Source organism: Carassius auratus, unplaced genomic scaffold (assembly GCF_003368295.1).
Source record: "Carassius auratus strain Wakin unplaced genomic scaffold, ASM336829v1 scaf_tig00011630, whole genome shotgun sequence".
In the NCBI taxonomy this organism is placed as follows: domain Eukaryota; kingdom Metazoa; phylum Chordata; class Actinopteri; order Cypriniformes; family Cyprinidae; genus Carassius; species Carassius auratus.
In genome coordinates, this window is record NW_020524226.1 from 21,338 (window position 1) to 47,402 (window position 26,065).

Below are 26,065 nucleotides of genomic sequence, written 5' to 3' on the forward strand. Positions count from 1 at the left end.
TTACTGCTGTGGTGTTGGGAAATGTCAACACTTGTTGAGGCTTTATTTTTCGTTAATTTAGCCACTGTATTGAATAAATACCTGGGGTTATGTTTGTTTTCTTCTAAAAGAGAAGAAAAGTAATCAGATCTAGCAGTTTTTAATGCTTTTCGGTAGGATATGCTACTTTCCCGCCAAGCAATACGAAATACCTCTAGTTTTGTTTTCCTCCAGCTGCGCTCCATTTTTCGGGCTGCTCTCTTTAGGGTGCGAGTATGCTCATTATACCATGGTGTCAAACTGTTTTCCTTAACCTTTCTTAAGCGTAAAGGAGCAACTGTATTTAAAGTGCTAGAAAAGAGAGATTCCATAGTTTCTGTTACATCATCAAGTTGTTCTGAGGTTTTGGATATGCTAAGGAATTCGGATACATCAGGAAGATAACTTAAAAAGCAGTCTTTTGTGGTAGAAGTGATGGTTCTTCGATACTTGTAACAAGAAGTAGAATTTACAATTTTGGCTATATGAAGTTTACACAGAACTAAATAATGATCTGAGATATCATCACTTGGCTGAATAATTTCAACACTATCAACATCAATTCCATGTGACAGTATTAAATCTAGAGTATGATTTCGACAATGAGTAGGTCCTGAAACGTGTTGTCTAACACCAATAGAGTTCAGAATGTCTATAAATGCTGATCCCAATACATCTTTTTCATTATCGACATGGATATTAAAATCACCAACTATTAAGACTTTATCTGCAGCCAGAACTAACTCGGATGTAAAATCACCAAACTCTTTAATAAAGTCTGTATGGTGCCCTGGTGGCCTGTATACAGTAGCCAGTACAAACATAACAGGGGATTTATCATTAACATTGGTTTCTCTGGATAATGTTATATGAAGCACCATTACTTCAAACGAGTTATACTTGAAGCCTGCCCTCTGAGAAATCCTGAAAACGTTATTATAAATTGAAGCAACTCCTCCCCCTTTGCCTTTTAGACGCGGCTCGTGTTTATAACAATAATCTTGGGGGGTGGACTCATTTAAAATAATGTAATCATCAGGTTTTAGCCAGGTTTCTGTCAAGCAGAGCACATCTATATTATGATCAGTTATCATATTATTTACAAAAAGTGTTTTCGTAGAAATGGATCTGATATTCAATAAGCCAATCTTTATCATTTGTTTATCCATATTGCATTTGTTTTTTATTTGTTGAACCTCAATTAAATTGTTAACCTTAACTTGGTTTGGACGTTTTTTGTATTTTCTAGTTCGTGGAACAGACACAGTCTCTATAGTGTGATATCTAGGTGAAAGAGTCTCTATGTGCTGAGAATTAACTGACCTCTGTGACGGGAGGCAGCTAGCAGACGGTCGGTTTAGCCAGTCTGTCTGCTTCCTGACCTGGGCCCCAGTTAGTCAAGTATAAACACTAAGACTATTTGCCATATTTCTAGACAGAAGAGTGGCGCCACCCCAGGAGGGATGAAGACCATCTCTTTTAAACAGGTCAGGTCTGCCCCAAAAGCTCGTCCAATTGTCTATATAACCTATGTTATTCTGTGGGCACCACTTAGACATCCAGCCATTGAGTGATGACAATCTGCTATGCATCTCATCACCACGGTAAGCAGGGAGGGGACCAGAGCATATTACAGTGTCTGACATCGTGCTTGCAAGTTCACACACCTCTTTAAAGTTATTTTTAGTGATCTCCGACTGGCGAAGTCGAACATCATTAGCGCCGGCATGAATAACAATCTTACTGTATTTACGTTTAGCATTAGCCAGCACTTTTAAATTTGCCAAGATGTCAGGCGCTCTGGCTCCCGGTAAACATTTGACTATGGTGGCTGGTGTCTCTATATTCACGTTCCGTACAATAGAATCGCCAATAACTAGAGCACTTTCATCAGGTTTCTCAGTGGGTGCATCACTGAGTGGGGAGAACCTGTTTAATGTTTTGATCGGAACAGAAGAGCGGTGTTTTGACCCACGACTACGCTGCCTCACCGTCACCCAGTTGCCCTGCTGCAGGGGCTCTGCTGGAACCGGACAATGTACAGGAATCCCTGAGCTAGACGCATCCAAAGCCGTATCTAGAGCCCTAACATTCTTACTGTCCTCAATTAAAGTTTGGATGCGTGTCTCTAATTCTGAAATCTTCTCTGTCAGCCTAACTGTTTCCCTGCATTTATCACATGTGAATCCCTCATCAGCGACAGAGATAGATAAACTGTACATGTGGCAAGAGGTGCAAATAACAATTGTAGGAGAAGCCATTACTCACCGTGCTTGATGAAATATTCTTACTGCGGTTGTTTGATGAACTTGTGGAAAACTGCAGCGTGAGAGAGGAGAGGAGAGGAGAAAAGAAAACGCTAATGACAAGCTAACGAGTGCTAACGCTTTGCAGGTGTGCTGCAGTCACGGAAGAATGAACGATCAAAGTTAATCTGATAAGATTGATCGGTAATATCAGAAATATGGTGTGAATTAAGTTATATTTTACAATTAAAAAAACAAACAAACAGACAGTGATAGTAAGAAAGATTATAGAGAAAAAATATAAAATAAAAACAGCTACATGGAGCTATGATTAGCTACAGAAGGCCAACAGGAAGTAGAGAAAACACTGTCCAACAATTAAAGCTCGTCTTCAGGTACTACCAACAAAGTCCAACTTAGCAACCTGGTTTCCATCTGCACATGAGCCGATCTGCCTGCAACATCACAGCTGGCAAAGAGAGACGATCGCGCACATCCTTAACGGCTGCTCTGCCTATAAAGGACTGTACATCGCACGCCACGACCGTATCGTTGCACTCTCAGCGAAGGAGCTCAGAGACAATGTCAGCCATACCACAATCCACTGTAACGAAAAGATCAAGACAGACTGGTTCCCCCTCCCACATGAACAGTGCGTTACATTGGAAACCGCCATAAATCACTTACCAAATACACCAGATATAATTGTAATTAATGAACACACCAAAGCTGTTAAAATAATAGAAATCGGTTGCACTTTTGATGCCTACATGGACACCTGCTATGCTTCAAAACTGTTGAAATACCAACCATGGTACAATGTTTTTAATAACTTTGGCTACTCTTGTAAAGTTATTGCCCTCATTTTTGGTAGTTTAGGCCATGTGCACAAGTTGTGTGTAAGAGGCCTGCAGATCTGTGGACTACATAAGAACAAGGCCAAAAAACTGACGAGATATTGCTCTGTATCAGCAGTAATCGGTAGCCTCTACATATGGAGGCGCAGGTGCCACCTTTACCCTTAATGTGCAAAATGGACTGAGATATTGGTTGCTGTTGTACATCTTTCTGTCAAATTTGGATTAAGCCATGATATATGCTTATCTTTTAATCCAAATAAAGAATTTAAATGTGTGAGACAGAGAGAGAGAGTGTGTGTGTGTGTGTGTGAGTGAGAGAGAGAGAGAGAGAGAGTGTGTGTGTGAGAGAGAGAGAGAGAGAGTGTGTGTGTGTGTGTGTGTGTGTGTGTGTGAGAGAGAGAGAGAGAGAGAGAGAGAGTGTGTGTGTGTGTGTGAGAGAGAGAGAGTGTGTGTGCTAGGGGTGGGCGGATTGATCTAAATATCGATAGTATTGATGAAATCACTGGTATTGGTATCAAATCGATACAATTGTAATTGAATCGATATTTTAATTTAAATATCTCTCATCTACGTTCATTATACTTTGCTCGTGTCTTCTACCTCTACAATCCTGAGCAAACGCTGCTTATACATCCTGGCCCACTGTGCTACTCCTTACTCTCCTTTGATTCGTCTTTGTGTCGTCACGTGACTCACTGACACAACGCGCCGAGGAGCAGCGAACAGAGTGAGCGAAGCTGCTAGCACATTGAAGTCCAGAAGGGGGGCTCAGGGAATGTAATCTTCAGTAATAATTGTGTGCACTTTATTTCAATTGCTTGGAGTAAGGGGAGGATTCATTTTCTTTTCTTTTTTTTTTAAAGGTTGTAAAGAATTAATTCTACAGTGCCTAATAACTAAGAATTTTGTGGACTTCAATACATGAATACAAAATATTGGCTAAATAATTGATCATTCATTCACCTAAGAAATAATGACATAGACCTACTGCACTCCCCTACACAAAAGTTTTTTTTGTTTTGTTTTTAGTAAAAAGTATTGTATTGTATCGGTATCAGCGATGTGTGTGTGTGATCATGTGTCTGTGTGTGTGTGATCGCGGTGTTTCGTTTTTAAATTATAGAGAATGTGCTGAAATCAGTCTGTGCTCGTGTTATAAATCATGTTATTGTTTCTCTTCTCAGGATTTTGTGAAGAATATTTGTGGTTCTGATCATTTCTGGATTGGTTTGACTGATATTGAAGAGGAGGGCAGATGGAAATGGGTTGATGGCAGCACACTGACCTCTAAGACTGACCTGAACTGATTATTATTTAATAAATGATTGTCTCAGTCAGTATCATATCACACAGAAAGCAGCTCTGATCTAACTCTGATCTGTTGATGCAGGTTCTGGAAGTCTGGAGAACCAAACAATCAGGGAACAGAGGAAGACTGTGCTAACACTCGTTCATCAGGATGGTTTGATTCTCCATGTGATAGTAGTCTTAAATGGATCTGTGAGAAGAGTATCCTTAAATGATACATTATAATAAAAAATGTACGTATATGCATTATGAACAAACAAATATGTCGGTAATTTAACTTTTTTTTTAATGACACATTACTTAGGTTATTCTGTAAAAACAACTAAAAAATAAATAGAAAAAAACATTGTAATATTACAATTTTCATAAAACTTTTTAAAATCATTTTGTTTTGAATTTTTAGATCAAACAGCGATGTTTAAACAACAGCGATGTTTCTACAGACTGAAATAAAATCAGTAATTCACTGATATAATAGAAAAATTCATAAAAACAGCATTGATCCAATATTGTTAACCAAAATGATCATGATTTTAGAAGTATTACTCAGTACATCAGTAAAGTTTGATTTGAAATGTGACTCTTGCAGCTTTTTTGTAATTACAGTATGACAATAAACATGATTTACTTGTTTTCAAAAACTGGTTTATTTCCTGAACCACGTGAAGATGAATATAAATGGAAAGTTGCATAAACAGCTTCTAATGTTTGACTGAGAATATGAACAACAGTCTGACTGTAGAAATCAGGATATGATCTAACAAATAATCTTCTTTATAAACACTTTCTAGCATCAGTGTGATCGGTACATCACCAAATATAAGGAGAGTAATTCATTATCACTATATGAAACAATATACATGTTATTTATTTAAGACATCTTTATGACTGTTTGTTTTATGCTAGTGAAAGAAAAAATTGCTTACACAGCAAGCCCAGATTTCACCCCAAAATGACTGACAGTTCCTTTAAAGTCCAGCCTCATTAAAGTGAGTGAATAATGGACTGAAGGAAGAGCATCAGATGCAGTCGCTGCTAAAAACTGTTCATCCGTCTGAACTTCTGATGTAACGTAACATGTAACATGGTTATTAATGGTCATTGTGTTTTTGAGGAATACCTGAGGGAAGGGAAGAAGTTATTGTGATATAATATATTCATTTGAACCTTGTTTACCACACCAAGCGTTGTTGAAGATCAAGTTCCTTTCTGCATAAATACTGACCACACAAACACAGATGAGGATGACGCACCCTCACCATCCACGCCACCTTCAGCACCAGCGACAGGAGCACCCTCACCATCCACGCCACCTTCAGCACCAGCGACAGGAGCACCCTCACCATCCACGCCACCTTCAGCACCAGAGACAGGAGCACCCTCACCATCCACGCCACCTTCAGCACCAGCGACAGGAGCACCCTCACCATCCACGCCACCTTCAGCACCAGCGACAGGAGCACCCTCACCATCCACGCCACCTTCAGCACCAGAGACAGGAGCACCCTCACCATCCACGCCACCTTCAGCACCAGCGACAGGAGCACCCTCACCATCCACACCACCTTCAGCACCAGCGACAGGAGCACCCTCACCATCCACACCACCTTCAGCACCAGCGACAGGAGCACCCTCACCATCCACCCTCCTTCACCATCCATTTCAATCAACGCAAGATCATCTTCCCAATCTTCATTTTGCTGAGCTGTAGTCGGGTGGATTACGCAAGTCACCAGGGAGACGTCATTGATGGTCATTTCGAACTCAGAACGATTAAAGAAAAGTTCCTCAATGGACTCCAGATCGTTGGGTGAATGCTTTATGCCGTATTTGTCAAAGCAGTTAGGCATAAATCTGACAGAGTCAGCCAGTTATCTCCCTGATCTGTCATAAGAACAAGAACTCCGCTGTAGGTTGACTTGTAGAAAGATGACCTTTGCATTAGTTTGCAAGATTCACATCTCTGTGTAATGGATTTTGGAATAAAATTATTCTGCGGGCTGTGGCACTTCGGACTGCGATGTAAGACTATAATTTGAATACCGGAGACGACAGGCGCAAGGTCACTTTTGCTTCAAGCTCACCTACAGTCATGCCAACTACTATTGGCACCCTTGGCAAATATGATCAAATAAGGCTGTGAAAATTAATCTGCATTGTTAATCCTTTTGATGTTTGTTTGAAAAATTCACAAAAATGTATCCTTTCATTGGATAATAAGAATTTAAAATGGGGGGAAATATAATTATGAAATAAATGTTTTTCTATAATACACATTGACCACAATTAAGGACACCCTTTTATTGAATTATTTTTTAAACCTCCATTTGCCAGTTTAACAGCTCAAACCTTTTTTCAAACCTACCAACTCCTTACACATTCTAAGTACATTGTACCACAGGGAAATATGGTCATTGCATAGGAGCTAAAATTAAATTAACGTCACCTTTGCTTGCTGAGACTGAGTTTCAATATCAGTTGAGCAATCTGAATCATCCCCATATTTTAGGGGGGCCACTGAGACCCTCTTTGTCAGCTCTGTAGGTTCTTCTTCCTTCAGCAGTGAGTTCAGTTTACGGATTGTCTCAAAACGAGTAGCTAGAAAACAAAAGCAAATAGACCAGAGTTAGACTCAAACAGCTGATTACACCAGATCACCCTCTTGTAACACTAAAACGTGAAGTTATACGTGAAGTTAGTGATGTGCTGTGTGCTCCAAAATAAGTGCTAGCACTGCATGCATGCTCTGTATGCATTGCTCATATACTTGTATACTTGCATACCCTATGTATACTCTACGCAAATATTCAGGGGGTTATGCATAAGGTATACATGACACCTGGCATTAACAACTATTCAAAAAGCTTTATTCAACCTGGTTTCAACTGTCAAAGTATTATTATCTCATCTCATTTTTAACTTAGTTACATTTTTAGTTCATTTTTGACATAGTTGTTAGATGACATACTGATTGTGGCACTTATAGTGTCAAAACCACATAGTACTTGTTTTTGTGTGAATTAGAGTAAGTTAGTAACTCTTAACTTACCACTAACAACAATGACAGTGCCTCTGTAGTGAGGCCAGCCTCCTCGTTGTTTCCTCCCATGGCGCCATTCAATTACGGCTGAGTAGGTGGCAAAGGGATTCCCATCCTCGTCCATCTTGGAATCATCATACCCCCTTATGGCATCAGTTTTTACGTCACTGAGCTTCCCAAAATCCTCCCCTTCACTCCACCGCACCACTGCAAACTTCCTCTCCGTGTGTTCTTAAATGATCAAATAAATAAAAATCATTGTTTGGCTTAGCAATCAATAAATGACTGGCAGACAGAAACTGTTATTAAGCTAACATTTAACATCAGTATTCTGACAAAAAACACTTCTAATATTAGAAATCTGCAGGGTTAGGCAAGTTATATTTAAGTTTTATTATTGCCAATCAAAATGAAATTCAAGACCCATTTTGAATATATTGGGATACACAATTCTGTTGTCTAAATTGATCATTTCAAGTACATATTAAATTAGATTTGAAATATCCAAAGGAATATAATCTGAAAATTGCAGATTAGGTTATTGATAGGTTAAGTGATTTAATAGAGGTGAGCAGATAATGTGATATGTCTTTATGATTCTTGTGATATTAATTTCTTTCATATAACGTTAGCCCAGTGCTACCTGACAGGTGCCTCTATAGCCTACAACCAACCAGAAAGGGTCCGGTGTTTCCTATTAACAGACGGTAACGTTAGAGAAATACTGAAAGCTCATTAATGTTAACTTACTGACTACAAGATGTTCTTGAACATGATTATTTTGGCCAAAGGCTGTGCAACCAAATGTAGTATGTGGTTAAATCTCATGTTACACAATTTTACTAAGGATTTTGTGTCTTGTTTGACTGTTATATATATTACTTACAAATTTCAGATAAAAGATATAAACATTTAGTAAAATGTATCTACATCTTTTCCATATGGGTCCAGACATCATTGGTAATGTTATTGTTTTAGTGATTATGCAAACAAAAAGTCATTTTCTATGTTGTTTGTTAATTTTTAAATATAAAACTTGGTTAAGTGATTTATGTGTATGTACTTTTTTAACATCTCCAGCACAACAATACCGTGATAATACTGATAACCGTGGTCATGTTGGTCACTATTATCGTGATAAGACATTTTCATACCGTTATATCCCTACCCTCGAGTTTTGCTACTGTATTGCCATCATAGTTAGTGTGAGGATGCTTTATTTATTTTATTTATTTATTATTTATTTAATATACTTTACATCAAGAAGTTTATTTTCTTTTCTTTTTAAGAGTTCGATTTATTTTGTGCAACTGACAAATGTTTTCCATATTTTTTTTTTTCATAATTAGTTTATGGTTTGGGGATTTTTAGTATTATACATTCTTCATTTTTGTATTTTGTTGGCCCAGAAACGAATCAGTTGTATTTTTCTTTATGGTTTATTTGTGAATTAAGCTAGGTCATTTTCTACAGCTTTTAATATAGCAACTAGGGGTAGAAAGATTTATACACCAGTGTGGTGTGAAATTAGTTTTGGTGTGTATGTTTGCACATAGTGTGCTGTGTAGGAAATCTGTAATTTCTTTTGGGGTTTATTGTATTTATTCATTTGTTGTGTGCATTTTCTTTTCTTTTTTTAAGTATGTTACCCTCCATAGTCACTTTTACTGCCATCTGTCAACTGAAAGTTTGGCTAGCCTTTGAGTGAAATCAAATGAGACCAGAATCCATGTATTTAATAAAATGATGTTTTGATTTTATAGTAGTTTTGCCTCGAGTTCATTAATTTAATTGGATATTAATTGGATTTAATTGGAGTGGCGTAGTCAAGAGCAGTTACAAAGTACCCCTATTGCCCCATCACAATTCTTTAATACCTTTTGTAAGTACTAGTTTGTTACACACATACACACAGAGCTGCAATTGCTTGCAATTGTTGTATTCAAGTGATGTTATTTGTATGTTTCCAACGTACAATGTTACAATTAGCCAGCAATAACTGTTTTGAAAATAAATGTCCAAGTCATACAAAATTTATTAAACATACACAAACATTTTTCTTAATTCCAAGTCGTGTAAGATGTGAGTGGATCACTCATTTTTTCTCCAAATGGATGGACACACGAGAGGTGAGTGTGTGTACTAAACTACACACTGCATACTCGGGACACTGTGAAAAGAGTGTGAAAATCCAGCAGTGGGTACAAGAATGTGGATGTTCCAGTTCCTACGGCTGTGAAAGAATACAATGACTTCATGGAGGAGTTGATCTTTCAGATCAGTTGACTGGCTACTATTCCTCATGAAAGAAAAACAGGATGTGGTACATGACTGCTGCACCATTTCATTGACAATGCTGCAATACACAGCACTTTTGAGCTAGTTTTCTAGATACTATGAATTTCTGACATGTATAGCCTTCAAACTGGGGTTGGAAGGATTGTATTGATACATGGCATATGAAAATAGTCAAAAGAATGACAGCACAGCGTGTAAAATACTAAGATATGCTCTGGCGGGACTGTTCTATGGCAGGTCTTAAAGGGCTAATAACATTGTTTCAAGTGTTAGAAACTCAAAATCATCAATGACACACACAAATAATAAATCAAAATTAAGCTCAAACTGAACTAAAATAAAATTAAACCATGCAGTGACCTGTATATTGCCTGTAAGATGACCTTGGGTGTTTTGAAAGGCGCCATTAAATAAAATGCATTATTATTATTATTATTATTATTATTAAAACTACTACATTGGACTCGACAGACTTGTTCTGTTCATAAGGCATCGCTCTTGAAAGAACTACTCAAAAACTGAACATTCATTATAAGCTTCCAATGAATAGTAAAATGTCAGCTACAAACATGTGCGTTTAATGTAAAATAAGTAATTTCTCTTTCTTTCAATGTTATATTTCTTCAGTTATCACACATATGGCTGCTTATGTGTCATTCTAAATAATTATAAATAAGACATGAATAGGAGATTAGAGCATCTCTTATTAACTCGTAATTTGTTTCTATTTATTTTTTATTACTTGTACATTATAGAGTACATAAAATGGCCTGTCATGTGATGTATGAAGTATCAGGTGTTGAAATCTGTCCATACGTTGAAGAATGAGTTACACAACAGGTCTCTATTTGACGGTTTCTACCTTCTTCCACGGAGTAGGTGTTTCCAAATAAGTAGTGACAAGATACAGGTATGTAAAGGACATTTCTTAGGAAAAATGTGATTTTATACAAGAAGTGACGTGAACACATGTCGTTTGCTGGAAAAAAGGTCCTTTCAACCAAACTGCATGAGACAAAGAAGACATTACTTAGAAACAAAGTAAAAAAATAAAAAAAATATTGGTTTTTATCATATAACATTGCCATGTAATATTTAAGGGTGGAGAAAAACCATGGTCTTCCGCTGCTTATGGTTTGATATATGCCCTTTAAAACACAAGGTGTGTTGCTCACTCACTGTGAAGGCTGACTGTATCTACCAGTGAAGGATTGGTTTCTCCTCTCCTGGACAGCCAAATAAATAGTCAGCTGGGTCAGAGGCTGACCTTCCATCAGCATCTGCAGAAAATGTCCTATATATCCTTATTTGTCCGTTTTCTGAGAGGAGTGACTTTTCTCCATTCACTTCCTCGCACTGACTATGGAGGTAATACAATAGCAAAACTCAAGAGGTTGAAAATCTGAATGTGAGAACTTGTAATATAAACATTCGTATTTATAAGTTGAAATTATGTGAAAAGCTGAATCTTTCAATTTGCAAACACAGACAATGATCAAAACACCCGTGTTTTGAATTGGAAGTTGTAGATTAATAGTTACAAATGTGTAAAATGACATTCACACAAAGAAAATGACATACACAAATGTTTACGACATATTTACTTTTGCACTTTACTTCAGTTTCGCTTCACAACGTCAAGTCGGCACTTACAACCTCTCAGATCTGGAGTACAAGTTCACATCCTAGCGCTCAGACTTTTATTTCTCTTTCTGCAAAACTCACTTGTACATGTAAATGTGAGAGAGCAGAGCCGGGGGCGGGGCTTTGGTGCGAATGAAGACATTTTATTGGTCGAAGTCTGACTAATGAACAAAGCCAGCCATCGCGACTTGCCAAGAAAGAAATTTGTGTTTTAAGCATATGTATCAGTTATTTGTAAAACACTGCAAACTATTTTCACTGAATATCCTTAGCTTTTACAGGATCTTAAGACATTGCATTAATTTTGTCATTCAGGTGTTATCTGGTATAAATAATGGAAATAATGGAACATCTTTCATATTTAAATCCTATTGCATTTGAGGATTCCCGGTGGGCCGGTCTGTTTGTTGTGTTGTTTTCATGCTACTGGGATGAAATATGCACTCACAGCAGCCTTATTCCTTTTATTTATTATTTTCTCGCAGCCCATATTATTATTTTCACCAGACCATAATAATAACAATTTCTCAATTGAAAATCATTCATAAATATCATAATCATTATAATCTTTTTGCAAAAATCATTCTTACCTCACCCAGCTTCACCGTCCGTGTTTTGATTTTACTAAATCAGTTTGGGTGAATACAACTTATTAATCATGAGTCCAACATTTTGTTTGACAGGAAAACATTCAGTCTGCTTGAAGGAAGACGTGTTTAATTGTAAGTTAATGCTGTTACATAGAAAGAGAAAAAATACATTAAAAAAACCTAGTCTAGGGCTATTCTTAAACGTGGAGCTTATTATATTGAAGTACAAATCCAAACACCAGAAGCAACCTACACTATAGAAGCGTTCTTTCATTAAAAAGTATACATTGTAATTATTGACAGGCTATATGGTTGAAATAATATTTAAGTTCAAAACTTTAAGTGTCATTGTTTAAGGAACAGCAGTGATGCATTGTTTCCTTGATTACCGCTGTAAACGCTCAATGCATTATACAGAGGCAAGATGAGAGGAAAATGCCATCTAAACTGTTTCTTAAGACAGTCAGTTCCCCTCAGAGACACATTCATACTTCACGCATTGTGAACAGGGAGCTTGCTCTGCCTGCTCATTTATTTTTCTCATCCTAGCGTCTCTGGCCTCTGTTAACACCATTTACAGACTCTGAAATAAAACAAAAAAAGTCTGGTTTTGACTTATGATTGATCAGTGCATCTCTGCTCAAATTAAACTTATTTTATTTTGGTTGTTTTTCAGTACTTTGTGTCATGAGCTACACTCCAACACATTGAAAACTGCAGCGCATTAATATTTTTTAATTAATTAGATTGCAACCTTTGTGATATGACAATGGCATGAAGCCATAATGCAATATTGCACCCCTAATTAAAATAATATATAAAAAAATAAAAGAAAACCTTATGGATGGACAGTACCCCAAGCATTTCGCCTGACACGGGCCGAGCTTAGGGACAGTCATTAACAGTGACAGATAAACCAGAACACAGGAGGGAGTGGGTGAGGCTGACAGGTTCATCAATAATCACCTCTTATTGGGCAATATGCATTCAAACTAGATTCTTCTGTGGAAGTGTTTCTTCCAGTGAAAAAGCTATCATAGATCATTTCCTGATAAACAGTACAATAAATATGACTAAAGAAATCCAGTGTGCTTCAGACTTCAGTCGAAGACGTTTCCAGTCAGCTTCACTTCTTAATATACCACAGACTCTGCGTAAACTCCAGGTGAGATGAGACTTGATATAGACAGGTAGTTTTATGACAGTGTGCAGAACCAACAGATGATTAGCTGTAGAAATGCCAGCAGAAATGCAGGGGCAGCTTCAAAATGCATTAGGTAAAAGAAATATCTGTAGAATAATCAGATGCAAATGTCATGTAGAAATTGTTAAATGAATAGTTTTCAGTGAAGGAAAGATTTGTCTTTATAGGATTTTTAAACAGAATTAGATTACACTTGTCATGATTCTGCCCTCGTGTCCTTGGTTTTACCCTAGTCTTGAGGCAGGATCATGACAGACCCATGTTTTGTGTACAAGCACATGGCCTTGTCTTTGGGCCATGTGCTTGTGTTGTCTCGTTCCCTTGCCCCGCCCCCCTTGTTAACCTAGTCGTGTCGTGATTGCTATCTGTGCCACCTGTCGTGTCTTAATTGTTCCCCTATTTAGATCTCCTAGTGTGCTCTGTCTTGCGTCGGTTCATTGTTCATCACTTGTGATTGTACCACATTTGTGATTGTGATTGTTCCTGAAGAAGTGTTTTGTATTTCCGTGAGTGTTTGTTTATAGTTAGTGTTCCCGTGCTTTTTATCTCGTTAACTCAGTCCTGTTCAGTTATTTTGTATTTCCCTAGTCAGTGTTTTCCCCCTCGTGGGTTTTTGTTTTCCCTTTTTTGTTAAATAAATCCTGTGTTTCGTTACTTCCTGTCTGCACCTGAGTTCCTCCCTTACCAAAACCCTGACAACACTGGATAGCATTTTTAAACACTGCTTCAATTAATACTCATAATGTTTGTATATTTATTTGATTTAAAGTACCTTTTTAGAAAACTTGATTTGTAACAAGAATTTTGGAATGATCAAATTATTACAAGATTCACAACTAAAAAATAAGCACGTCCTGATTTTGCCAAGTCCTATGTGTTCCTAGGTCAACATATTTTGTTGACCCTGGAACAACATTTTACTCCAAAAATATATTCTTAACCATATCCCTACACCTAAACCTAACCTTAACCATGAGTAATCCCTAAAATCAGAGGAAATTATAGATGAATGACACTGATGTACAAGCACCAAACACTGATTTTAAGCATAAACTTCACAAAATCTATAAACTGGTTCTTCAAATCTGATTGGTTAATCACAATGTTGTTCCAGGGTCAACAACGATGTTGTCCCAGGAACATGTCTCACTTGGTAAAATCAGGTTAGGCAAAAAATAATCTCTTTGTTCTTGTTCTTGTTTTTAACTACAGACAATTGAAATGGCAGACCAAGGAAGACCCCCTTGTCCTGGTATGTTGTGTGAAGTAAACATTTTGTTTCCTTATTCATCCAGTTGTGAATCCACAAAGAAGTATGGTAACGTAATAATAAATATAATTTAACTTTTAAATTTAACAAATCATTAGTTCATGTGCATGTATGTATTCTATAAAAATATTTAAATTATTTTATCAGAATTTTTACACTGATTAACAACTTAAATTGATTTATACACACCAGAGATGAGCAGTTTAGTTAGTGACATCTTTATTGACTTCAGATCCTTCAGACTTTAGAGCCTTTAATTATCGTTCTGTATTAATGAGCTGCTTACTGACACACACACACATATGGGAAATCGCGCAGCTCACACATCCAGGAGAAAATAAACTCATCAACGCTGCCCCATGACTTTTATTAAATACAATTTAAATACAGACTCGCCACATTATATTTTCCAGCGACAAGAGGATACAATCGCTGTTTTTAAGTAAACTCACTCTCAAAAGATAAAGCATAGACGCGAATACACGCAGTTTCCATTTCTCTCTCTCTCTCAATATTTGAGAAATGGTTTAGCGATTTCTAATTATTGAGGGGATTAGCCTACGGCAGTTATAGCCCTGATCAGACATATGGTGTGGCACTACCATGCAGTCTGTAATGATATGACGCTAGCAAATATTAGCAATTTTTTGCAGACATTTCTTTGAGTAACATTACCATTAATATGGACTCACAATTGAATGTAACATAAAACAAATCTATATTTATGCCAAAAAAGCTTACATTTATGTGTCTTTTTGTTCGCTGTAGTAGCCATGTTGCCAAGATAATTCATACCCCTTCGTTTGAAGTGTGGTCCCGAAAAATCTTCGTTTGAAGGGCTATCTGGCCCTTCCCCTTACCCCTACCCCTCCAACCACAGGGTTTCTGCAGGTATCTTCAAATTAAATTTAATGCCTTTTTAATGCCTTTTAATGCCATTTTTTAAAAAAAATTTAATGCCACACACGACCCATGACTAACCACGGATATTTTATATATGGATATAATCGTTTTATTTTAAATAGACATGTCACAAATTATTAATTGCAACCAGTGTGATGCAGAGTGGTGATGGACAGCTGTGTTCAGACACCAGAGCACCTCTGCCTGCAAAGTTTTGGTGTGGTAATGTTAGCTGCTCCACAAACGGTGGTGACAGCATCAGTTGTCGTCGTAACGTTATTACTTGTAGATTTGTCGGTCACGCCAAAGTAACTAGACATAGTAGTTTGCTGTTTTGCTCTTACCGCGGATTTGTGGCCGTCACACTGCATATGGGATTTTAGGGCGCCAATTCCCATTGTCCCCAACTTAAATGCTTTTCTGCAAACACCGCAAAATCCTTCATCATTTTTACCACTAACAGGCTGCAACCATGTCTTGAAATTTTCGTTTTCCAGCCACTTCAGTTGGAATTTGCACTTTCCCATTTTTCCTCAGACCTCGTCCACCGCTGTACAAAATGACCGCCGCCCGCGTCACCTCTGTATCACGGCAATTTTGCTCCGGCCGAAAACAATTACCAAACTGGTTCCGTGTGTTTATCACACTAACATACATTTTGCTAAAGCAAATAAAATTATTAATTATGAAGGCTATATTCAAAGAACTTGATATAAAATTCTCTTCAAAACTATAAAAAAAATTAATGCTTGTAGGAATCAAATGTAATGCTTTTTAATGCCTTTTAAGGCCTTGATTTTTGCAAAATCCATTTAAGGACTTTTAATGCTTTTTAATGCCCCACGGAAACCCTGAACCAAAAGAGAATTGAGACACCCATACCCCTTCACGTGAACGCGTGAAATGGAGGGGTAGGGGAAAGCCGAAGGGTTAAGGGGTAAAATTGGGATTGGGCCTAAAACACAGCAGAAAACAACAATGCTGCAAATATATTTTTCTTACTATCTATTTATCTGTCTATAACCTATAACTCTGACTAGCTGTTCAAATCAGATGTGATGTTTATGATCTACATTTAGCATTATTAACATGTAGGCAGGGCTGGGAAAGTTATGTTTTAAAATGTATTTCACTACAGATTACAAAATGCAAGCTTTCAAAAGTAATCAGTAACGTATTTCATTAGATAACTCAGGTTTAGTAACTTAATCTAAATACTTTTGAATACTTTGAAATATTTAAGCTTGGTAACACAAAGGAACATCATCTACCAGCCATAATATTTGTGTTTTCTTTGCATTTTATTTTTAACAACATACATTTTCCACAGAATTTCTATGAACAACAAAATTTTTTTATGTCATTTAATTTTTCCAATCAATATGAATTCAATTTAAAATACAATGAATGGGATTCTGTCCTTTTTCAGACACACCAAACACAGAATAAAAGTAGCCATAACAACTGGCACAGTTGTCCATGTTATACAATAGATTTGTTTAATGAATGAACCAAACTTTGAATGAAAAAGTGTTGCAAAAGAATCGCTGAATCAGAATTGACAGGGCTCGTTTCCCAGGGTCACAAGCAATGTTGTTATTAATGATGCTTTTGGGAAACACATCTCAGGGGTCTCAAAATTTCTAAATCCCTGGTAGCCCTTTGGGCAGGCATTCTTCAGGTATTGATAGCCCAAAATGAATTTAACTAGACCGAAATAAAAATAAAAGACATCGGCTGAACTTTACTGTGGACAAATCAGGATGATCAGCAAAAACTAGTAGCATATCTGGATGTAACGGTCAATAAATTTATGGTGCGATAAAACTCACAATACAGATTAGACCATACTATTTTCTTACAATTTATTTATATATGTATTTATCTTTAAAAATATATATATTTAAGACAAACTATAAATTAAAATTGTTTTTTTATTTCTCAGACAAAATGCTGCATATTTCTTTGTGAAATTGAAATGTTAAATAAAAATACTAACATGAAATTAAAACTCAAATAAAAAAAATTTAAAAAATCATTCAACTAAAAGAAATATCTAAATTTAAACAAAAAATATGTCTGTGCTCTATTTTAAATCAGAGGGAAACCATTTGAATTACTATCCGAAAAAGATGTTAAATATATGTTATTTGGATTGTATAATAAAAAAAATAAAGTAAAATCATTATGGTCTGATTTTACCTTTTGTGAATGAGACGCAGTTGGCACTAATTGAACAGCAGGTATTTAAAGACTGCTGCTCCTTTAAGACCGAGTGCAGTACTTTCCAGTTTCGGTTTTCAATCCGATCAAGTGCACTGTAAAAAATCCCACTCACAAAAAGTTAGACTTATGATTATATTTTAGTTAACTGGACAATTAAATGCAAAAATGTTGGCTTAACTAGTGAAAATACGTTGGTTCAACAATCGTTGGACCAACCTAGTATTAATTGTAAACTCAATTTGTAAATGCAAGTTAACAAGCATACAAGTTGGGTTGGAGGTTGGAGCATGCGAACTGTAATGACCATGAAATTGGCGCATGTGCAATGAAGCGCGCCAACACCGAACAGAAAAAGGAGCCTTACAACTGTGGTGGATACAGTGAATAAGCTAAAGCCCCAAAAAGTCAGCCTCCTTAAACTTACACTTATATTGCTTGTTTTTTAACATTTTTTGTGTTAACAATTTAAAATATTAAACATAGAACATTTAAAGTATTTAGGACTGGTTGAAAGCACTTTGAATGTTTTTTTTTCTTCTTCTGCCTACTCATTTAATTACTTTTTTAAGATTGAGTATGGCTAAAATTATTAATGTGGTGCTGCTGATTTTAAGTAGAACCTGAACCAAAATATCAAGCATGTAGTAGTTTTTTTTAACCTTGTGATGCTGTTTAAAAACACATTTTGTCAACTGAACGTACTTCATAAAGTCAAGTGAAAATAACATTAAAAGTTGAAATTACATAATTTTCTAATTTTTTTTTATTATAAAAACTCAATCAGCTGAACAAAAGATCTTAAGTTGGAAGACATGTGACCTTACTCAGTGAATTGAGTTAAGTGAACAACTTCGTTTAAAAGTTGAGTAAACTCAAAAAAGCTGTTTAGCAGGTTGTAATTTTAAGTTAAGTCAACTTTTCTTTTTTTACAGTGTGTTTACATGTCCTCAAAAGGAATAAATTCGGTTTTCAGTCCGATCAAGTGTTTACATGTCCTCAGAAGGAATAAACCACCCATTACAATCCGATCTAAATTACGGATCCGTTTCAACCCTTCAAGCGAGTGAACAAGTGAATCAAGTTATTAATTTATCATAACTATTCAAGAAAACTGTTGTTTTCACGCAGCTTTAATAAAACGTCACTCCAGGGGGTGAATAAAGGCCTCCTGTAGCAATTCCATGCATTTTTGTAAGATATATATCCAAATTTCAAACATGAAATTTTCTTACTTCTGCTGACTGTCATACACAGAAGCCAGTGGATGACTTAGGATGACGGAGTTGCATGATTAATGATGAACGCGGAGACAAGACAAAACGAGGATTTGTAAAGAAAAATGTCTGAAGATTTTGATATAATCCAAGAGGAGACTGGTTTTTCTTTGTTAAAGTAAGGAAACTTTGCTTCCTTGCTCCTATAAACAAACTCGACTAGCAAATCTATCCCACCTATGTCCTACGTCATCCGCCTGAACGTCTTAAGCGTACCACAGTAACCTTACATCTTAACACCATTTTGTTTTTACACAACAGATCATAGATCATATATTTTGTCTATAGACTAACAGCTTCGTAAATAGAAAGATTTCAATACTTGATGATTCTGAATGGGATTTTTTTTAATGACTTCAGACTTAATCTACTCCAGATTAAAAACTTGTGAAAATCTGATAGACACACACATATATGTATTATATATAATACATATAATGACTCCTAAAATGCAAGTCAGTCACTGTTTGTTTTTGAGAATAAATATATAAATAAGCATATTAAGAAACATTTTAAAATAGGGAACACATATTCAGAGTTTTTCCTCAATAAACTCCTAATTTGCTGTATATTAATAGTCAGTAAGGTAGTTGTTGACTTTAGATATGGGTGGATTCAGAGATCTCAAATATGATCATGCAGAATAAAACATTATTATTAATTTATAAGTACTAATAAACAGCCAATATGCTATTAATATGCTTGATAATAAGCTACTAGTTAGTAGTAAGAGTCAGTCCTTAAAATAAAAGGTTACCCACAAAATGAATACCCATGGCTTTATTTGAAATATTGTAAATATAATATCATTTTAAGCACAACTTTATTACCTGTAATCCATAGCCTCAGGCAACAGGGAAATATGAATATATGAAATACGAAATAAATATTTTGATGGGAGGGAGCAAATTCATCCATCAAATGTCAATGAAAGGACACCTTTCTTAAATCCTTTTTAAAATGTTCACCCAAGTAGAGCAGACCAAACAGACTACAGATTGACACTGACTGGTTTTGAACAACAAATAATTACTGGGTCCCTAAAACATAGGACATAAGCACTATTCGGACGGGACTAGTTTTCTAAACTACGTTTGAGTTTCGATTCTTACCACCTGACGTCTGTGATTTTCATGTACCAATTCAGATGGGACTGTTATAACCGTGTTTATTACAGAGGTGGGAGGGTCTGATTTGTGCATCTGGGCATCATCACAGAGATCACATGCTCTGTATGCGTGCATTGCATTCATTCAGAATGATTGCCCTTAGTATTATTACACAATAAATACAAAATGGCTAGTATAACAAAACCATGTTAATGTGTGGTTCCTTTAGTTTAACTTGTTTTCCTTTTTTTTTTAATTTTTTTTTTATTAAATGTAATTAAAACATTATGTAACTGAGTACATAAATGAACGTGAGTATTCTTACCTGATGCTGATATTACAATAGCCAGTATTAACAGTTTACGCGATCTTGCTCTTGATTTTATTATTTGTATTATTTTTTTATTATTATTTATTTGCCGCTAAGCAAATATATCAAACATCTGCGCGGTAAGAGCATCTACGGTAATTCACGTTGGCCAAAACACACAAGGAAACGCGTTGTGAAATAAAATATCACCGGCAATCACAGACATTCGCATTCGGACGGGATTAGTTTTCTCAGAGGAATATATCAAGGTATTAAAAAATGAGGAAAAACAAATATATAAAATATATTCCACATTAAAAATACATTAAAGAAACACTAACAGAAAAAAATACCTAACACAGAATAGATGCCTCTTTTTCTAAATTGTGTAGATGACCAGGAGTGCCTGCAAGATTTCTTCCGAGGGTATGCACAGAGTTGTTGTTTTTTTATTATCACTTATGGGAAGCCACTTGATCAGTGAGAGCAGAACGAATGCGTCACACATTTTAAATTCAACAAAATGGTAAAATACATATATCAAGAGCATGCTTAAAGATGTAAACAGAACAAAACATTGTCGATGAAGTGGATTAGAGCCCTGCACGAGCCTCAAATACAGGCCTTAGCCAGTCTTTTTTCTCAAAAAAGCTTATAGTACGGTTTCAGCTACGGTTCAGAACGTTTTTTGTGGTTTTTTTGAAGCTTTGATTATGTTTACAGTGTGCAGTATAACATGTGTTCATGTTTCGCGTGTAAAAAACACAGAATTTTTCACACAATTCACCTATCTGTTTACCGCTGTTATCACTGTCATAAAAACGGGCTGATGACTTCCTTGTTCTATGAAGCCTCTCTTTCAGAAATACTTAACTAGTTCTGATTGGGCCAGCGGTACCTGTGCTGTGATTCGACAGCAGCTGAGCGCACGCGGCCCTCCTGGAAACGTGATTGGGCTAGTTTTGGACTAGTTTTGAGAAGCAAGTGGGCAGGATTTGTTTTGAAAACCTGGCAATCCTGATCCTTGCTGGAGATGTACTTACAATCATAGGAGCGTTTTTACAGACGAGATACGCATGAAAATTGTATTAGATTTTTTTGCACAGCCCTACCATCTAGTTAACAAAGCTAAACAGCGTTGCCCTTTGTGTAATGAGTTACAGAAACTGTCAAACGCACCAACTTAAATAATAAAATACACTTTCCGGTTGTGGTCCATAAACAACGCCTTCTCCAGACAAAGAGGGAACTGCTCCATCTTTCAAGAATAATCTTTGTGTGAATCCGGCATTAAACTGATTGAGATTGAGGAAGCTGTCCTCAGCAAAATGTGCTGCACATAGTTTTACATGTGGATTTTAATTTTCGGGAACCGAGTTAAACATAAATTGTAACCATTAACACTAGAAGCGCCAGAATTCCAAAACTACTAGAACAGCCGTGAACGGTCATTTTGACCGCTATATTATAAACGCTATAATCTCTAAATAATAAATAAATTGCCCAAATGAGAGATTAATGTATTAACTGTGTTAGGATATCTTTTAAAAAAACAAATAACACCAACATTTACATTTTTTATTTAGTTAAAAATGATTTAGAAATATTCGCATCATTTCATAGTAAAATGTAATTATTGCATATTCAGTATTTCTCTGTATTTATTTTACATAACTCAGAACAACAAAATAACATTTAAAATGATCTATTTGATTATGAAAAAAAAAATGTTACAACATTTATGATACATTATAACACAGAACATAAGCTGGAAACAAGCAGCTCTAAAGTTAAAAAGAGTCACGAACGAAGTTTGGAACCATAAAACAATTATGCTACAAATTCTATATTAAATAAATCTATATCGTGCTCGGCTATTTAAGATTCACAGTCAACACAAGTTACTTCTGTTCTTCTCGCACAATTTCCACACACGGGTTTGTGGCATTTGCAGCAGGTGTCGTGCGTTTTATTTTGTTTGCAGATTCTCCGCACCTGGCACTGTCTCCGTTTTGGTGTCAGTTGCGGGGGTTGATTTTTTTGGTTGGGACCTTGTGTCAACTGCGATGCTGCCCTTTTTCCCTCCATGAACTCCGCTCTCAGCTCCTCTGCCAGTCGCAGCAGGAACTTCCTCCGGGCAATTTTGCTGCTGGTGCACTCCTTGAAGAGGATGTGGGCATTGATTCCAGCAAGGTCGAGGATGTTGTAAAATACAGCCACTGGCCATCTACGCGTACCGCCTTTCACAGAGTATGCCCGTGCCATCTGATCTAGGACATCCACCCCATACTTGGTGTTGTTGTAATAGGTCACAGACTCCGGCTTTGCTTTCGGCCCATCGGTGATGCCCACGCTTGTGTGCACGGAGCTCAAAATGCACACATTCTTCCTCGGCTTTCCCTGGTATATCGTGAGCGTCGCATCCGCACATTTTAGCACTTTTGTGTTATACAACTCCGCTTGCTCTTTTGCGGAGGGGGGCAACTCGCGCTTACTTTTTCCCATAGTGCCAACCAGGCTGGTCTTCTTGGCCTGTAAGGCGGTGGCCAGTTTCAGTGAAGTGAAGAAATTATCCGTTGTAATATTTCTTCCCTTACCCAAGAATGGCTCCGCCAGTTTCAGCACCACACTCTCTCCCACGAGCTGACCTCTGCTCCGTGCCTCTTCTTTACCCAGAAACGGAGCCCCGTTCAGCATGTATTTCGAACGGACATCAGCAGCCAGCCAAAATTTGATGCCAAATTTATCAGGCTTATTCCCCATGTACTGAAGAAATCTGCACCGGGCCTTGGTGGGGAACAGCTGCTCATCTATGGTTATGTCAGCACCGGGCTTGTAACAGGCTATGCTGTTCTGAATAAACTTGTTCCAAGTGGCCGATACCAGGGCAAACCTGTCATCCTGCAGACGCACACGTCGGGTTTCTTTTTTATCGAACCGCAGAAATCTCATTATCTCCCTGAAGCGATTTCTAGCTATGGTTTCTTTAAAAAACGGGAAGCCCCATTTCTCCGACCAAAGGCTCCCCAAATCCATGTTCTTCGCACCCTGTGCTCCACGGATATATAACAGAGCTATGAAGGCTTTCAGTTCAGCCACTGTCAGGTCCCATGAGCTGTCACCACGGTGCTGATGTGCCTCAGCCACAGTGCAGTCCCTGATGTGTTTCAACATGCCATCGTCAAACAAACACAGAAAGGCAGTGAGCGCATCTTCGATGTTGCGCTTCGCGTGCACGGTGGGACCGGCAGCTTCAGTCAGAACATTTTGGCCTTCTCCCTGGACGTTCAGTTGACTGAAGGATGGTCCACACCGTCCCATCCTTTCCCTTTTCCACAGCCACCTCCGGCCGAGATGACTCTAAGGGCGGGCTGAGCACTCCAGCTGGCTCAAGTGCAGGTACTGGTTCGGGAAGGCCTGGGACAACAATATAACACTAATAAGAATAATAATAACAAAAATATAATAATAATAATAATAATAATATCACAATAATAATAATATTCTAATAATAATAACAATAACAATTACATAAGAATGATAGTAATATTCTAATAATAATAATAATTTTATAATATTATAAGATAATAAAATAATAATAATAATATGAACAGCAGAACTAGTAAATATGGGCATCCAAGTTTACCTGGAACGTCAGCTGTGAATAGAACATCTGGTTCCCTAATCTCCGAGGAAGGTAACCGCCTCTTTTTCCTTTTTACGGACTCTGACTCACTCTCTGATGAGGATGAACTGTTGTCTTGCACCCAGGAAAGGTCGCTGTCACTTTCCACCTCAGACAGCGCCCCTGCATCAGAGTCATCACTGTCCAGATTGTGAAGCATTTCCAAGGCCATGGCAAAAGTCATATTTCTCTTCATTCTATTATTTGTATTAGACATTTTCTAAACGCTCCCTATAAACTCTTTATAAATGTATTTTTTAAAAGGCAATAATAATTTGTAGTCCAAGAATTTGTATTTATAATCAAATGAGCATATGCTAATAGTACTGGTGACGCTGACAGAGACAATAAACCGCGGGAAAGAACAATAGAATCGCGCGAGATTTAGAGCGGTCAATATGACCGTTATGGCTTTAATAGGTAGAAATGCTCATATTTTTTTTGCCTTTTATGTAATTTATATAAAATCTATTGTAAGTAAAAATAGAAACACTTTTAGGAAAAGTCACAAACCAGCAAGATTGTATTTTTTTATTCAACAAAGTTATTGTACATATACATTTCAAAACGGTCATTTAGACCGTCATGGCAGTTCTAGTGTTAATCTTGCAGAGACGGCGAGCTTGAGCGGGGAGTTCTTTGGCGTGAGTGAGCAGGAGTAAGTATTCTGATTAATTATTTTGTATAGTATTTTAAAATGTAACACCAGTACGCCATATTAAGTTAATTACCTGCGAGCTTCTCCTCCTGTCTGTACGGTAATGCGACAGAGAGCCGAGTGGTTATGAAGCAATCGTTAGCCTATTTTTTACAAAAACTGTTTCTACGGGGCCATTATGTAACATAGAAGGTAATGGAGCCCTTTATACATTGTCGTGTATCTTTAGAAATAAATAATGGACAAACAGAGTCTTTAAACGCCTCAGATGTAAAGTTATTCGCTGTCAAAGTGACGCCAAAATGAATGGGAGTCAATGGGAATGCTAACGCAAGTGAAGTTCTGCTACAAGATGGCGGCACCGGGCCGACTTCAACTTCCGGTCGACTTCCTTGCCGCCTGGTGACAGCGATCGGTTACGGCAAAACATTATTTATTATTTTAACTTCCTGATAAAATGGCCAAAAATGGTAATCCTTAATTTCAAAAGTAACAACTGAAAACAGCACAGACGTTTGTTTGATTTTTCCTGGTTTCTACAGAGCTGGTAATTTTAATAAGAATCAAATCAGTTCAGCTTTGAGAATGAAAACTAAACTGAATGTGTCTTCAATCTTCATGTCTTCGCTCTCCTCTTTAATAAACTCCATCTTTATAAAAGAGTATTTATGTGTATGTATTTATGTGAGTATTTATCTGTGACAATAATTACAGTCAGTAATAATTAATTTAACATTCATATACAATTCTCTAAACGAGCTGTATTGATTCAGACACTTGTTATGATTAAAAGCACACCTTCAGCTGAATCACAGACGCAGAAGATCCTCCTTTTTTCTTTCTGCTGAAGCCTGATTTGTTCACGTTTGTGTAGCTGCACAGACCGATGGTGCTTCAGCATGCCAAAAGGGGCGGGGCCACTGCTATATAAGTCACTGGTAGCGCCGTTCATCAGATCATTGACTGAAGCGACGAGCGTCGACTCATGCAGCTTGTAGTGCAGCAGGAGGCAAAACTCTCGTTCTCTTATCTAATCGAAGTGTTCTCTTTCAAATGTTCACTCTCGTTATACACAGGAACAATCACACCTCACTAGCGCAGCAGTGTGACGTTGCACCACCAGACCAAAATAAAAGTATTGTTTGATAGAATTTTACATTAGAATACGACTATAATTGAGGCAAAGGATGGACTGAGTTAATACTGAATATATATATATATATATATATATATATATATATATATATATATATATATATATATATATATATATACACACACATATACACACATATAATTAAAATAAATCACATTTCAGCTTTATATGGTTAAAGTGGATTTCATTAAAGATCCATGACTAAAAGATTACATCAACCCTCTTAATGGAAATCTTTAATTAAAATGGTTTCAATAATTTATCCT

The 26,065-nt window shown here is 36.8% G+C and overlaps 1 protein-coding gene across 1 annotated transcript; it reads right to left on the bottom strand.

The window, feature by feature from the left end:
- Positions 1 to 21,957: 21,957 nt before the first annotated feature.
- On the bottom strand, positions 21,958 to 23,621 carry LOC113073222 (uncharacterized). The gene has a single exon (XM_026246105.1). The coding sequence runs from the start codon at positions 23,619 to 23,621 to the stop codon at positions 22,179 to 22,181; it is 1,443 nt and encodes a 480-aa protein (XP_026101890.1). The 3' UTR covers positions 21,958 to 22,178.
- Between the last annotated feature and the right edge of the window lie 2,444 nt (positions 23,622 to 26,065).